This window comes from Coregonus lavaretus (genome assembly GCF_964263955.1).
Source record: "Coregonus lavaretus genome assembly, chromosome: 6".
NCBI lineage: Eukaryota > Metazoa > Chordata > Actinopteri > Salmoniformes > Salmonidae > Coregonus > Coregonus lavaretus.
In genome coordinates, this window is record NC_139993.1 from 59,809,588 (window position 1) to 59,827,208 (window position 17,621).

Sequence of the window (17,621 nt, forward strand, 5' to 3'; positions counted from 1 at the left end):
TGCAAATGTTATGGAAAATCACATCAAACAGGATGTGCTTTTAAAACTCACCTCACCTCACTATAGTTCTGTGTATGTTTGGATTTCTAAGGCATTTTAAGGTTTGTATCATTCACAACTAAAGTTGCCAAATAACTCTAAATCTAGTGTATAGGGCCTGTTTCAAATGATCACTTTTACACTCAATATAGCCACTTCACATGCACACACTCCTCCGGAATGGGAAAAAAAATATTTATATTTTATTCAACTAAGTTCAATTATAATCTTCTTACTATAAAATCATATAATATAAAATAATGGCATGGGACTTAAGCATATCTTGTCAGCTAAATGAACAATCATACAGCCTATGGCATGGAGCATAGCCAGATAACATACAGTAGGCCAACTCATATTCTGTTCTTCTGAAATACATTTTCTTCATATCATAATGTTTCTTTAGACCGCCTAAAATAAAAAAGGGATTTATTGTGATGGTGTATATTCAATTTATTTATTATACTTTTTTAAATGTAGATGTTCTTAAAGCGCGCATCAGCAGCTTTTATGCATTGAGGCCTGGAGATGGTAAACGTGTTTATGTGTGGAAACGTTCAATTGCCGTGAGACGGGCAGTCTTTTGCGTGACAACATGACTGCCACAGCCCTATGTATGTATAAAGCTATTTCCAAGCTGTAATTGTATTATTTGATTTTGGTTCATTTTCAAGATATTAATGAGTGCCAGGAGTCTAACCCGTGTAACCAGCACTGTCTGAACACCATCGGTAGCTACCGCTGTGCCTGTGAGCCCGGGTACCAACTCAGGAACCGCCGCTGTATAGGTGAGCACAGTACACTACAGATTGGGTCGACACAATAGTCTGGAAAGGTTTTTGATGGTTTCAGTTCTGGACCTGACCTTTTTCTCTCTCGCTCTCGCCCTCTCTCTCTCTTGCCCTCTCTCTCTCTCTCTCTCTCTCTCTCTCTCTCTCTCTCTCTCTCTCTTGCCCTCTCTCTCTCTCTCGCCCTCTCTCTCTCTCTCGCCCTCTCTCTCTCTCTCGCCCTCTCTCTCTCTCTCTCTCGCCCTCTCTCTCTCTCTCTCTCTCTATCTCTCTCTCTCTCTCTCTCTCGCCCTCTCTCTCTCTCTCTCTCTCTCGCCCTCTCTCTCTCTCTCGCCCTCTCTCTTTCCTCAGACATAAATGAGTGCAGACAAAGGGTGTGTCGTTCAGACCAGCAGTGTAAGAACATGCGGGGAAGCTACAGCTGTATTGACCTGTGCCCTGCTGGCATGACCAAAGGTGCCAACGGGACGTGTGTGGGTAAGCGTGCCAGAACTGGGCATCAGCCCCTTCATACCTCACCCTTACACCACTTCTTAAGACACTATTCAAAACTGAAAGGAGGATTCTGTGTCCAGTAGATCTGAGTATAACATACTCTAAATGTTTAAAGAAAAGGCTTCTCCCTGTAGATATAGATGAATGCAGAGACGGGACCCACCAGTGCAGATACAACCAGATCTGTGAGAACAGAAGAGGCAGCTACCATTGTACCTGCCCCAGGGGCTATCGCTCTCAGGGTGTAGGACGTCCCTGTGTGGGTACGTACCCCCTCTACCCCCAAACCCCGTCACCCACTACCCTCACCCACTACCCCACTAACCCTCACCCACTACCCTATCCCCTCACCCACTACACCTCTCCCCGGGCCTCAGATTCCCTGCTTCTGCACGCATACCTCTCTTCTCTCTCCCTCTCTCTCTCTCTCTCCCTCCATCTCTCTCTCTCCCTCCATCTCTCTCCCTCCATCTCTCTCCCTCCATCTCCCTCCATCTCTCTCCCTCCATCTCTCTCCCTCCCTCCCTCCATCTCTCTCCCACTCTCCCTCCATCTCTCTCTCTCCCTCCATCTCTCTCTCTCCCTCCCTCCATCCCTCCCTCCATCTCTCTCCCTCCCTCCATCTCTCTCCCTCCCTCCATCTCCCTCACTCCATCTCTCTCCCTCCATCTCCCTCCATCTCTCCCCCTCCCTCCATCTCTCCCCCTCTCTCCATCTCTCCATCTCTCCCCTTCCCTCCATCTCTCCCCCTCCCTCCATCTCTCTCCCTCCAACTCTCTCTCTCCATCTCTCTCCCTCCATCTCTACCTCTCTCTCCCAGTCCCTGCTCAAAGCTGCAGTAATACCCCAGCCAGCTGTGGCATCACATCCTCCCTCCGCCTTTCTAATGCTAATGTGGCTAAAGAATTGTTGTCTTCTGTGGAAATCCCTTACTATCGTAAAAAGAAGATGAGCACTTGGTACTGAGTGGATGTGTAGTTAGAGTGTGAACACATAAACACAGGGTTAACAGCAAGGTAAGGAGGAAGGAAAGGGACCTGTCATTAAACTGTCTGTCTGTCGTCACAAGGCTAGCACCTCTCTCTCCCTCTTGGCTCTGTCACTCTTACACCTTTGACCTTTTGACCTTTCACTCTGGGTTGCACCCGACCTGGGGTCGCTATGCTTTGTAATGTAACTCACTGTCTCTGTCCGTACCCCCTGTGACATCATCAACACTGGACACTGATGTCTACTCTGTACCTACCTACCTGTACAATTTGAACATTTTGTTGCATCAAATTGGATAAACAGTATGTTGCATTTAAATTTCAAGTGGCAACATTTTAACTGAGCACCATAGTGAGTTAAGAGACTATTTGGCAAACCTGAAAAAGTATATATTTAAAATATATACAGATGTAGGGCTTTATGCAATCCGTATCGCGCAAGTTCCGCGTTACAGCGTGATTGGAATTTAAAGGCAATGTTCCCACTTTAGCGGAGATTGCATTCACGGTAAACGCTGCATATGTCGACTCAATAGAAAATTACCTTCAAATGTCTAGCGCACAATTTGTAACGATTCAGCGATACAGATTGAATAGAGCCCTTCGATTGTATTTCATTCAAGCATTCTTGTTTGGTGTGAGATGTAATGTATTCATTCTCTCATTGAAAAAGTTCAAAGCCACTTTTAGACTTTTAAGCTTAATACACTTCATGGACTCTGTGTGCTATAATAGTATTTAACATGATTTTTAAATGACTACCCCATCTCTGTACCCCACACATACAATTACCTGTAAGGTCCCTCATGCCTTAGGGACATGATATGTATTGTCATACAGTGCATTCAGAAAGTATTCAGACCCCTTTACTTTTTCCACATTTTGTTACGTTACAGCCTTCTTCTAAAATTGATGAGATTTGTATTGATTTAATCCATCTACACACAATACCCCATAATGACAAAGCGAAAACAGGTTTTTAGAAACGTTTGCAAATGTATTAAAAATAAAAAACAGAAATACCTTATTTACATAAGTATTCAGACCCTTTGCTATGAGACTCGAAATTGAGCTCAGGTGCATCCTGTTTCCATTGATCATCCTTGAGCACTAAGACCACACTCAATGAACTGTTTACGGCCATAAGCAAACAGGAAAACGCTCATCCAGAGGCGGCACTCCTAGTGGCCGGGAACTTTAATGCTGGGAAACTTAAATCCGTTTTACCTCATTTCTACCAGCATGTTAAATGTGCAACCAGAGGGAAAAAACTCTAGACCACCTTTACTACACACACAGAGACGCGTACAAAGCTCTCCCTCGCCCTCCATTTAGCAAATCTGACCATAATTCTATCCTGCTTACAAGCAAAAACTAAAGCAGGAAGCATCAGTGACTCGGTCAATAAAAAAGTGGTCAGATGAAGCAGATGCTAAGGTGCAGGACTGTTTTGCTAGCACAGACTGGAATATGTTCCGGGATTCTTTCGATGTCATTGAGGAGTATACCACATTGTTCACTGGCTTCATCAATAAGTGCATCGATGATGTTGTCACCACAGTACATACCCCAACCAGAAGCCATGGATTACAGGCAACATCTGCACTGAGCTAAAGGGTAGAGCTGCCGCTTTCAAGGAGCGGGACTCTAACCAAGAAGCTTATAAGAAATCCCGCTATGCCCTCCGACGAACCATCAAACAGGCAAAGCATCAATACAGGACTAAGATTGAATCGTACTACACCGGCTCCGACGCTCGTCGGATGTGGCAGGGCTTGCAAACTATTACAGACTACAAAGGGAAGCACAACCGCGAGCTGCCCAGTGACACGAGCCTACCAGACGAGCTAAATTACTTCTATGCTTGCTTCGAGGCAAGTAACACTGAAACATGCATGAGAGCATCAGCTGTTCCGGACGACTGTGTGATCACGCTCTCCGTAGCCGATGTGAGTAAGACCTTTAAACAGGTCAACATTCACAAGGCTGCAGGGCCAGACAGATTACCAGGACGTGTACTCTGAGCATGCGCTGACCAACTGGCATTTGTCTTCACTGACATTTTCAACCTCTCCCTGTCGGAGTCTGTAATACCAACATGTTTCAAGCAGACCACCATAGTCCCTGTGCCCAACACTAAGGTAACCTGCCTAAATGACTATCGACCCCTAGCACTTACGTCTGTAGCCATGAAGTGCTTTGAAAGGCTGGTCATGGTTCACATCAACACCATTATCCCAGAAACCCTAGACCCACTCCAATTTGCATACCGCTCCAACAGATTGTCAGGGCGTGTTGTAGGTGTAATGTAGGAATCAAACGCAGGACTCAGACTGAATGTTCCAAAGGCTGTATTACTGGCCAAACTAAGGCAACAGGACAACTTAGCCCGAAAGCGAAAAAACACGCACGAAGGCGAAAGGTAATTGCGCACAAACAGGTGCGACAAAAATGTAACTGTGCACACACAGGTGCGAAAATGCTCCAGCACAGTGGAGAATAAGCTCAACCGAGCAAAACACAATACTGACGGAAATAATTACACACAACACTAGACAAACACAACGAGAAACTTATAGGACACTAATTACGCCAAAACAGAAACAGGTGTGGAAACAAACAGACAAAAGCAAACGAACATGAAACATATAGCGGTGGCAGCTAGAATTCCGGAGATGACGAACGCCGAAACCTGCCCGAACAAGGGAGAGAGGCAGCCTCGGCCGAAACCGTGACAGTACCCCCCCCTTGACGCGCGGCTCCAGACGTGCGCCGACTCCGGCCTCGGGGACGACCAGGAGGACGCGGAGCAGGGCGCGTCGGATGCCCCCGATGGAATTCCGTCAGGAGCGACGGGTCCAAAATGTCTCTCCTCGGCACCCAGCACCGCTCCTCCGGACCGTACCCCTCCCACTCCACTAGATACTGGAGACCCCCCATCCGACGTCTCGAATCCAAGATGGATCTCACGGAGTACGCCGGTGCCCCCTCGATGTCCAACGGGGGCGGAGGAGTCTCCAAGATCTCATTTTCTTGGAGTGGGCCCGCTACCACCGGCCTGAGAAGGGACACATGGAACGAGGGGTTAATACACTTATACTCCACAGGTAGCTGTAATCTATAACATACCTCGTTCAACCTTCTCAGGACTTTAAATGGCCCTACAAACCGCCGACCCAGTTTCCGACAGGGCAGGCGGAGGGGCAGGTTTCTGGTAGAGAGCCAGACTCGATCACCAGGTGCGTACACCGGTGCCTCACTGCGGTGGAGATCAGCGCTCGCCTTCTGACGTCGGAGGGCCCGCTGCAGGTGGACGTGTGCAGCGTTCCAAGTCTCCTCCGAGCGCCGCGCCCACTCATCCACCGCAGGAGCCTCGATCTGGCTCTGCTGCCAGGGTGCCAGAACCGGCTGGTAACCTAACACACATTGAAATGGAGTTAGGTTAGTGGAGGAATGGCGTAGGGAATTCTGGGCCATCTCGGCCCAGGGAACGTACCTTGACCACTCCTCCGGCCGGTCCTGGCAGTATGTTCTGAGAAACCTACCCACATCCTGGTTTACGCGTTCCACCTGCCCATTACTCTCCGGGTGGTAACCCGAGGTGAGGCTCACCGAGACCCCCAACCGCTCCATAAACGCTCTCCAGACTCTGGAGGTGAATTGGGGACCCCGATCAGCCACAATGTCCTCGGGTACCCCGTAGTGCCGGAACACATGGGTAAACAGTGCCTCGGCAGTTTGCAGGGCAGTAGGAAGACCCGGCATGGGGAGCAAACGACAGGCCTTAGAGAACCGGTCCACAACGACCAGGATGGTAGTATTCCCTTGGGAGAGGGGAAGGTCTGTTATAAAGTCCACTGAGAGGTGGGACCATGGTCGTTGTGGAACGGGCAGGGGTAGCAACTTACCCCTAGGTAGATGTCTAGGCGCCTTACACTGGGCGCACACCGAGCAGGAGGAAACATAAACCCTCACATCCCTTGCCAACGTGGGCCACCAGTACTTGGCACTAAGACAGTGCACTGTCCGGCCGATACCCGGATGTCCAGAGGAGGGTGACGTGTGAGCCCAATAGATCAATCGATCCCGAACCTCGAGCGGAACGTACTTCCGACCCTCCGGGCACTGTGGTGGACTAGGGTCGGTGCGTAACGCCCGCTCGAGTTCAGCATCGACCTCCCACACTACCGGCGCCACCAGACACGACTCAGGCAGTATGGGAGTGGGCTCCACGGACCTCTCCTCCGTGTCATACCGCCGAGACAGCGCATCTGCCTTGCCATTCTGTGACCCAGGGATGTACGTGATCTTAAAAGTAAACCTGGTCAAGAACATACTCCATCTTGCCTGACGAGGGTTCAGCCTCCTCGCCGCCCGGATGTACTCCAGGTTACGGTGGTCCGTCAAAATGAGGAAAGGGTGTTGAGCCCCCTCAAGCCAGTGCCTCCACACCTTTAGAGCCTGTACCACGGCTAACAGCTCCCTGTCCCCTACGTCATAGTTCCGCTCCGCCGGACTGAGCTTCTTAGAATAAAAAGCACAGGGGCGGAGTTTAGGTGGCGCGCCAGACCGTTGTGAAAGCACGGCTCCTAAACCGGCCTCCGACGCGTCCACCTCTACCTGGAACGGCAAAGAGGGATCCGGATGCGCCAGCACCGGGGCCGAGGTAAACAGGTCCTTCAGCCTCCCAAACGCCCTGTCCGCCTCGGCCGACCACTGCAGACGCACCGGACCCCCCTTCAACAGAGACGTGATGGGAGCTGCCACCTGTCCAAAACCCCGGATAAACCTCCTGTAGTAATTTGCAAACCCCAAAAACTGCTGCACCTCCTTCACAGTGGTTGGTGTTTGCCAATTACGCACGGCCGACACCCGGTCTACCTCCATCTTCACCCCTGACGCAGACAACTGATAACCCAAAAAGGAGACCGACTCCTGGAAAAACAGACACTTCTCTGCCTTCACATACAGGTCGTGCTCCACCAGCCTCCGCAACACTCTGCGCACCAGGGCCACATGCTCGACACGGGTAGGTGAGTACACGAGAATGTCATCAATGTACACCACCACCCCCTGCCCCTGCATGTCCCTGAAGATCTCATCCACAAATGATTGGAAAACTGACGGAGCATTCATCAACCCGTATGGCATGACCAGATACTCGTAATGGCCCGAGGTGGTACTAAAGGCTGTTTTCCATTCATCACCCTCCCTGATGCGCACCAAGTTGTACGCGCTCCTGAGATCTAATTTCGTGAAGAAACGCGCCCCATGCAACGACTCAGTCATGGTCGCAATCAGCGGGAGTGGATAACTATACTTCACCGTAATCTGATTGAGACCACGGTAATCGATGCACGGGCGCAAACCACCATCCTTTTTCTTCACGAAAAAGAAACTCGAGGACGCGGGGGAAGTGGAAGGCCGTATGTATCCTTGTCTCAGCGATTCGTCTATGTAAATCTCCATAGCTTTCTTCTCCTCCTGAGACAGAGGATACACATGGCTCCGTGGGAGCGCAGCTCCTGCCTGGAGGTCTATCGCACAATCCCCCTGCCTATGGGGTGGCAACCGCGTCGCCCTCGCCTTACTAAACGCAATAGCCAAATCCCCATACTCAGGTGGAACGTGCAATGCGGGCACCTGGTTTGGACTCTCCACCGAGGTAGCCCCTACGGAAACGCCCAAACATCTACCCACACACTGAGCAGACCACTCCATCAGAGCCCTCTCCTGCCACGAAATCGCTGGGTTATGGGTACTCAACCAGGGCATGCCCAGCACCACCGGATACGCAGGAGAGTCAATCAGGAACAGCTGAATCATCTCCTGATGATCCCCCTGCGCACACATCCTAAGTGGCGCCGTGACCTCCCTGATTAAGCCCGTACCCAACGGACGACTATCTAGGGCGTGAACGGGAAAAGGAACATCAACAGGAATGAGGGGAATCCCTAACGCTAAACAAAACTTTTTATCAATAAAATTCCCAGCCGCGCCTGAATCTACCAGCGCCTTATGCTGGGAATGAGGTGCTACCTGTGGAAAACGTACAGGCATACAAAAATGGGCAACAGTGAGCTCTGGGTGAGTGGGGCGCCTACTCACCTGGAGGGAATCCCCAGTGCGGGACCTGTCGTCATCTCCCCTAGGAGGCCATCCCCAGCACCTAGCCGCGGTGTGTCCTCCCCGACCACAGTTGGTGCAGTGGATGGACCCCCTAGCCTGCCGACCCCTCCTCTCTCTAGCGCCAGCGCCCCCGAGCTCCATAGGACACGGCTCGGAGGCGCTGGAGGGTGAAATGGACGGACCCTCCGCAGGACGTCCGCGGGTAGCCAGTAGGTTATCCAGCCTGATGGACATGTCAACCAGCTGGTCGAAAGAGAGGCTGGTGTCCCTACAAGCCAGCTCCCGACGGACGTCCTCTCGTAGGCTACATCTGTATAGATCGATGAGGGCCCGATCATTCCACCCTGCATCTGCCGCTAGAGTACGGAATTCGAGCGCGAATTCCTGGGCACTTCTCCTCCCCTGCCGGAGGAAGACCAGACGCTCCCCCGCCGCTTTCCCCTCCGGGGGATGGTCAAACACCGCCCTGAAGCGGCGGGAGAACTCGTTGTAAGTAATCGTCGTGGCGTCGATCTTCCTCCACTCCGCGTTGGCCCACTCCAACGCTTTTCCGGCCAGGCAGGAGATCAGGGCGGACACGCTCTCATGCCCTGAAGGTGCCGGGTGCACTGTGGCCAGGTATAGCTCCACCTGGAGTAGGAATCCCTGACACCCAGCCGCGGTTCCGTTGTAGGCCCTCGGGAGAGATAGTCGGACTCCTCGAGGTTCCGGCGCTGGAATGGGCGGGCTGGCCGATGGTGCTGGCAGGGCGGGAGGCGGTGGAGGCGTACCCCAGCCTCGGAGGGTGGAAATCACCTCCTGCAGGGCGGTCCCCATCTGCAGGAGCTGCTCTTGTTGGTCCCGAACCTGGGCCTCCAGTCTCGTCTGGGCTGCTTCGGCTCCTGCTGATTCCATTGATGGTGTGTAATTCTGTCAGGGCGTGTTGTAGGTGTAATGTAGGAATCAAACGCAGGACTCAGACTGAATGTTCCAAAGGCTGTATTACTGGCCAAACTAAGGCAACAGGACAACTTAGCCCGAAAGCGAAAAAACACGCACGAAGGCGAAAGGTAATTGCGCACAAACAGGTGCGACAAAAATGTAACTGTGCACACACAGGTGCGAAAATGCTCCAGCACAGTGGAGAATAAGCTCAACCGAGCAAAACACAATACTGACGGAAATAATTACACACAACACTAGACAAACACAACGAGAAACTTATAGGACACTAATTACGCCAAAACAGAAACAGGTGTGGAAACAAACAGACAAAAGCAAACGAACATGAAACATATAGCGGTGGCAGCTAGAATTCCGGAGACGACGAACGCCGAAACCTGCCCGAACAAGGGAGAGAGGCAGCCTCGGCCGAAACCGTGACACAGATCCACAGATGATGCAATCTCTATTGCACTCCACACTGCCCTTTCACACCTGGACAAAAGGAACACATATGTGAGAATGCTATTAATTGACAACAGCTCAGCGTTCAACACCATAGTGCCCTCAAAGCTCATCACTAAGCTAAGGACCCTGGGACTAAACACCTCCCTCTGCAACTGGATCCTGGACTTCCTGACGTGCCGCCCCCAGGTGGTTAGGGTAGGTAACAACACATCCGCCACGATGATCCTCAACACGGGGGCCCCTCAGGGGTGTGTGCTCAGTTCCCTCCTGTACTCCCTGTTCACTCATGACTGCATGGCTAGTCATGACTCCAACACCATCATTAAGTTTGCCGATGACACAACATTGGTAGATCACCGACAACGACGAGACAGCCTATAGGGAGGAGGTCAGAGACCTGGCCTTGTGGTGCCAGGACAACAACCTTTCCCTCAACGTGATGAAGACAAAGGAGATGATTGTGGACTACAGGAAAAAGAAGAGGACCAAGCACGCCCCCATTCTCATCGATGGGGCTTTAGTGGAGCAGGTTGAGAGCTTCAAGTTCCTTGGTGTCCACATCACCAACAAACTAACATGGTCAAAGCACACCAAGACAGTTGTGAAGAGGGCATGACAAAACCTATTCCCCCTAAGGAGACTGAAAAGATTTGGCATGGGTCCTCAGATCCTCAAAAGGTTCTACAGCTGCATCATCAAGAGCATCCTGACTGGTTGCATCACAGCCTGGTATGGCAACTGCTCGGCCTCCGACCGCAATGCACTACAGAGGGTAGTGCGTACGGCCCAGTACACTACTGGGGCCAAGCTTCCTGCCATCCAGGACCTCTATACCAGGCGGTGTCAGAGGAAGACCATAAAAATTGTCAAAGACTCCAGCCACCCTAGTCATAGACTGTTCTCTCTGCTACCACACGGCAAGCGGTACCGTAGTGCCAAGTCTAGGTCCAAGAGGCTTCTAAACAGCTTCTACCCCCAAACCATAAGACTCCTGAACATCTAATCAAATGGCTACCCAGACTATTTGCATTGCATTGTATTTTTTTGGTATTCTTTCTTAAAATTGCATTGTTGGTTAAGGTCTACACCTGTTGTATTCGGCGCATGTGACAAATAACATTTGATTTGGAATCACCAAGTCTTCCTAGATCTGGCCAAACTGAACAATCGGGGGAGAAGGGCCTTGGTCAGGGTGGTGACCAAGAACCTGATGGTCACTCTGACAGAGCTCTAGAGTTCCTCTGTGGAGATGGGAGAACCTTCCAGAAGGACAACCATTTCTGCAGCATTCCACCAATCAGGCCTTTATGGTTGAGTGGCCAGACGGAGGCCACTCCTCAGTAAAAGGCACATGACAGCCCACTTGGAATTTGCCAAAAGGCACCTAAAGGACTATCAGACCATGAGAAACAAAGTTCTCTGGTCTGATGAAACCAAGATAAAACTCTTTGGCCTGAATGCCAAGCGTCATGTCTGGAGGAAACCTGGCACCATCCCTACGGTGAAGCATGGTGATGGCACCATCATGCTGTGGGGATGTTTTTCATCGGCAGGGACTGGGAGACTAGTCAGGATCGAGTGAAAGATGAACAGAGCAAAGTACAGAGAGATCCTTGATGAAAACCTGCTCCAGAGCGCTTAGGACATCAGACTGGGGCGAAGGTTCATCTTCCAACAGGACAACGACACTAAGCACACAGCCAAGACAACGTAGGAGTGACTTCGGGACAAGTCTCTGAATGTCCTTGAGTGGCCCAGCCAGAACCCGGACTTGAACCCGATCGAACATCTCTGGAGAGACCTGAAAATAGCTGTGCAGTGACGCTCCCAATCCAACCTGAAAGAGCTTGAGAGGATCTGCAGAGAATAATGGGAGAAACTCCCCAAATATAGGTGTGCCAAGCTTGTAGCGTAATACCCAAGAAGATTCATGGCTGTAATCGCTGCCAAAGGTGCTTCAACAAAGTGCTGAGTAAAAGGTCTGAATACTTATGTAAATAAGGTATTTCTGTTTTTTATTTTGTATGAATTGGAAAACAATTCTAAAAATCTGTTTTTGCTTTGTCATTATGGGGTATTGTGTGTAGATTGATGATGGAAAAAAAAGAATTTAATCCATTTTAGAATAAGGCTGTACTGTAAAAAAATGTGGAAAAAGTCAAGAGGTCTGAATACTTTCCGAATGCACAGTACGTTGGGGTGATTGTTCCTGTACGTTGGGGTGATTGTTCTGTTGTCTTCCTCTTTCCTTACACCACTTTCCTTCTCCCTCTTCATCTGCCTCTTCCTTAACTGCCTTATCCTCTGTCTATCCATATGTTTCCCTCTTTACTCAACTTTTACTCTTGCCTGTCTTCCCTCTCTTCCTTTTCTAATCTCCCCCTCCTCCCCCCTCTCTCGCCCATCCTTCTCCCCCCCTCTCTGTGGTGCTGTGACATCACCAGACAGTAATGAGTGTGAGCATGCGCCCCAGCCCTGCGCTCACCAGTGCCTCAACACCCCCGGCAGCTTCAAGTGTATGTGCCCGCCAGGGCGCCACCTGCGCAGGGATGTTTCTAAAAACACCTTTATAACATGTTTCAAACGATAAATGTTTCCTGTGTGTGTGTAGACATCAACGAGTGTGAGGTGAGGGACGCATGCCAGCATGAGTGTATGAACACTCCAGGGAGCCATCGGTGTTTGTGTCCAGCCGGCTACCGCCTCATGACCAACGGCAAGACCTGCCAAGGTGAGCAGAACACCTCCACATCAGTCAGTCAACCAATGAATCAACCAATCAATGAATCAATCAATCACATGTTATTTCTATATCTATCCATTCATCATCGCTCAGACAGCATCCCTATATTCTACTATAATAAAATACATTTTATGAAATTATATATATATATATAAGTAAAAGTTGCAGGTACAGTATACTCAATAACTGTATCATGTGTTATGTATTGCTATACAGTACCAGTCAAAAGTTTGGACAGACCTACTCATTCAAGGGTTTTTCTTTATTTTTACAATTTTCTACATTGTAGAACAATAGTGAAGACATCAAAACTATAAAATAACACATATGGAATCATGTAGTAACCAAAAAAGTGTTAAACAAATCAAAATATATTTTATATTTGAGATTCTTCAAAGTAGCCACCCTTTGTCTTGACAGCTTTGCACACTCTTGGCATTCTCTCAACCAGCTTCACCTGGAATGCTTTTCCAACAGTCTTGAAGGAGTTCCTGCATATGCTTAGCACTTGTTGGCTGCTTTTCCTTCACTCTGTGGTCCAACTCATCCCAAACCATCTCAATTGCGTTGAGGTCGGGTGATTGTGGAGGCCAGGTCATCAGATGCAGCACTCCATCATTCTCCTTCTTGGTCAAATAGCCCTTACACAGCCTGGAGGTGTGTTGTCATTATCCTGTTGGAAAACAAATGATAGTCCCACTAAGCACAAACCAGATGGGATGGCGTATCGCTGCAGAATGCTGTGGTAGCCATGCCGGTTAAGTGTGCCTTGAATTCTAAATAAATCACAGACAGTGTCACCAGCAAAGCACCCCCCACACCATCACACCTCCTCCTCCATGCTTCATGGTGGGAACCACACATGCAGAGATCATCCGTTCACCTACTCTGCGTCTCACAAAGACACGGTGGTTGGAACCAAAAATCTCAAATTTGGACTCATCAGACCAAAGGACAGATTTCCACCGGTCTAATGTCCATTGCTCGTGTTTCTTGGCCCAATCAAGTCTCTTCTTATTGGTGTCCTTTAGTAGTGGTTTCTTTGCAGCAATTCGACCATGAAGGCCTGATTCACACAGTCTCCTCTGAACAGTTGATGTTGAGATGTGTCTGTTACTTGAACTCTGTGAAGCCTTTATTTTGGCTGCAATTTCTGAGGCTGGTAACTCTAATGAACTTATCCTCTGCAGCAGAGGTAACTCTGGGTCTTCCTTTCCTGTGGCGGTCCTCATGAGAGACAGTTTCATCATAGCGCTTGATGGTTTTTGCGACTGCACTTGAAGAAACTTTCAAAGTTCTTGACATTTTCCCGATTGACTGATCTTCATGTCTTAAAGTAATGATGGACTGTTGTTTCTCTTTGCTGATTTGAGCAAATAGGGCTATCTTCTGTATACCACCCCTACCTTGTTGCAACACAACTGATTGTCTCAAATGCATTAAGGAAAGAAATTCCACAAATTACCTGTTAACAAGACACACCTGTTAATTGAAACGCATTCCAGATGACTACCTCATGAAGCTGGTTGAGAGAATGCCAAGAGTGTGCAAAGCTGTCATCAAGGCAAAGGGTGGCTACTTTGAAAAATCTCAAATATAAAATATATTTTGATTTGTTTAACACTTTTCTGGTTACTACATGATTCCATATGTGTTATTTCATAGTTTTGATGTCTTCACTATTATTCTACAATGTAGAAAATAGTAAAAATAAAGAAAAACCCTGGAATGAGTAGGTGTGTCCAAACTTTTGACTGGTAGTGTATGTTGTATAACTAACTCCTGTATTGTGATGTTATGTATTGCTATATGTTGTATAACTAACTAACTCCTGTATTGTGATGTTATGTATTGCTATATGTTGTATAACTAACTCCTGTATTGTGAGGGCAGATATAGATGAGTGTCTGGAGCAGAATATCCAGTGTGGGACCAACAGGATGTGCTTTAACATGAGAGGAAGTTACCAGTGTATCGACACACCCTGCCCACCTAACTACCAGAGAGACCCAGCAACAGGGTAAAGAGTAAACACACATTGACTCACTCACACAAACATTGACTCACTCTTATGTACTGTCATACACACATCCACTAACACACACTTACATACCGGTACATTCTCCAGCACTTTGTTTACTATACATTTGTGGCGTTAGTTGTCTGAAGAACCATGCAGTATACACACTTAAGACCTAGACTCAATCAGATCAAGCGTTAACCCGGGGATAGCCGACACCCGGATAGCTGATGTTTTGGCCATGTCGGACGTGGAACTGTGTTGGAGCTGTCAAATCGGTGAGCAGTTGCTCTTGTGATCATTGTCACGGAGCCACACCCTTCCCACTTGCGTTAAAAGTTCTGAACGAGAAAGTGTAGCATATATAGAAATAATGATGCTCAAATTGAAAATCATTAAACGAAATAGAGGATTTCTATTAGCCTTATCAAGGCGTAGATTACATCTCACATTCCAGTGTTTTAACTTGTAAACAAGGCTGCATGGGATTTCTGTTAATTCGACTCCGTGCAGCCAATGGCAATGTCTGCTTTAGGTATTATTCCAGGAGCCGCTTGTGCATTTGACAGCTCTAACGCTATGCGGATGTCGGCTAAAGCGGATTTGATTGAATAGAGCCCCAAGTACAGAATACCCTAGCGAAGTGTCCATGTTGTGTGTTCTGTGTTGTAGGTTCTGTCTGAAGAAATGCCCTCCCAACGACCTGGAGTGTGCCCTGAGCCCTTACGCACTGGAGTACAAGCTGCTGTCCCTCCCCTTTGGCATTGCGGCCAATCAGGACCTGATCCGGCTGGTGGCGTACACGCAGGACGGTGTGGTGCACCCCCGTACCTCCTTCCTGGTGGTGGACGAGGACGTGACGTTGCCCTTCGCCCTGCGAGATGAGAACCTGAAAGGGGTGCTGTTCACGACCCGGGCCCTCCGAGAGCCCCACACCTACAGGATGAAGGTCCGCTCCCTGTCCTACAGCGCTGACGGAGGCATCGAGTACCAGACCACCTTCATCGTCTACATCGCAGTCTCCACCTACCCCTACTGAGAGCACTTTAAAACGACGGTGTAAAAGGTTGCGACCTCTGTATGCAGCACCACTGTGTGTGGATGTATGTGTATGTGTGTCTGTGTGTGTGTGGTTGGGAAAAGGACTGTTCGTATATGAGAACTAAGGTGGGACAGGAGAACAGCACTGCAATCCCAGGAGGCAGATTAGGAAATGACAACACTCGCCCCTGGTGCACATCAAAGAGTTTACAGAATAGCGAGTTCCCCCTCGGATGGAAGTAAACACCTATTTATTGGCCAGATATCCTAAAAAGAATCCTGTTCTCTCTCCAATGCTAAAGGGCTTTGTGGATCTAGAATGAATTGTTTGACCCTCTTGTACTTTACCCTGCCCTCTCCCGTCCACAAGGTGTAGTGATATTTACGGATGACCCAGACTGCTTCTCCAGGGCCCATGATGAGTCCACCGTTGGCCCAGAATGTAGGCTTCCTCCCCTCCTCCTCTCCTCAGGCTTAACGTGGTAGAGACAAGAAACATTAGCTAGCCTTTATTTACATCTACCTATTAACTTATTGGGAAGTGCTTGAATACGAAAAAAGGGGCAGTTCCCTCCTTTGCTCAACTCTTCGGCTGGTTGGTCACAGCATGTTGTGACATCAGACCGGAGAACAGAGCTGGTCATTTGATTGGTCTGAAACGGTGCCTGTAGAGACTTGTTGGCGAGAGGAGTTTGGCTGTCTGTCAGTCAAACTGACTTAGACATTGCATCACATCATCTCTATGGTCAAACTCTTGCCCACCTCAGGTAATCACCCCTCTTCCTCATCCCCAGAATACACAACACACTCCCTCCTCCATTACCAGTGTATCAGATAGGCACAGTAGTCGTCATTACTTCATTACAGTCAATACAATCACAACATTACATTAAAGGTTCATAGGACTCTTTTAACCAGTTCATCCTTAGTCAGTTACCAAGATGTATTCTATTTTTATGATTTGTATAGAAGTGTTTGTTTTCTCTTGTAATGTATTTCTATACTGTATTTTACTGTATTACATTTTTATAAAAAATAAATGAACAGATATACAATCATGATAGGTGTTTGTGACTAGTTATCTGCTGTACCACAAGTACTTTTCACCAGTAAATAACTCAGAACTTCAAATGTTTTCATAACTTTTTATATTACTTAAATCACAAACATTACATTTACATTTTAGTCATTTAGCAGACGCTCTTATCCAGAGCGACTTACAGGAGCAATTAGGGTTAAGTGCCTTGCTCAAGGGCACAACGACAGATTTTTCACCTAGTCGGCTCGGGGATTAGAACCAGCAACCTTTCGGTTACTGGCACAACCCTCTTAACCACTAAGCTACCTGCCGTAAAGGAATATTGTTATAGAGTAAGGCAATTTGTACACCAGTTTGATATGTTCCTTAGAATTTTTTGCAATTGAGCATTTAACATTTCAACTGCATAATTATAAAAAAAACAGCTACTAATGCATCACCACTGATGAGATTATTAAAACATGAAGAAATCCACACACATGATATTAAATGGTGATCATTAATCAAAATGTGGTTTCCCCATAGATTATTTATTACAGAGACAGGTTGCATCCCAAATGGCACCCTATTCCCTATATAGTGCACTACTTTTACCTGGCCCTACAGGGCTATGGTCAAACGCAATGCACTATATAGGGAATAGGGTGCCATTTGGGACTCAGATATATATAAATCTCCCCTCTGGAGACAGAGACAATACTGATAGTGGTCCTCAAACAATAAGTGCTTGGGAGGGATGAACAGAAGACACTGATTTTAACGTAAATAATAGAAAAATAATTAGAACCTTTTTATGGACAATTTTCACTTATCACCAATTACACTGATTTAGTCCATGACACCAAGTGTTTTCTTCAGAGTGAGAATGAGCAAAAGCCATAATTTCATCTCAATATTAAGAACGGGGATAATTTATGTCATCAATCATGAAAAACATGATGCAGAAAAG

The 17,621-nt window shown here is 48.1% G+C and overlaps 1 protein-coding gene across 1 annotated transcript in view; it reads left to right on the forward strand.

The window, feature by feature from the left end:
* Window positions 1-16,694, forward strand: part of hmcn1 (hemicentin 1) — a 183,495-nt gene extending 166,801 nt beyond the window's left edge. The window contains exons 94-99 of the mRNA XM_084163907.1: window positions 714-827; window positions 1,179-1,304; window positions 1,457-1,585; window positions 12,441-12,560; window positions 14,466-14,592; window positions 15,265-16,694. Of these exons, the coding sequence (XP_084020033.1) occupies window positions 714-827; window positions 1,179-1,304; window positions 1,457-1,585; window positions 12,441-12,560; window positions 14,466-14,592; window positions 15,265-15,631 (983 nt within the window). The 3' untranslated portion in view covers window positions 15,632-16,694. The remainder of the gene's footprint in view (window positions 1-713; window positions 828-1,178; window positions 1,305-1,456; window positions 1,586-12,440; window positions 12,561-14,465; window positions 14,593-15,264) is intronic.
* Window positions 16,695-17,621: the final 927 nt, after the last annotated feature.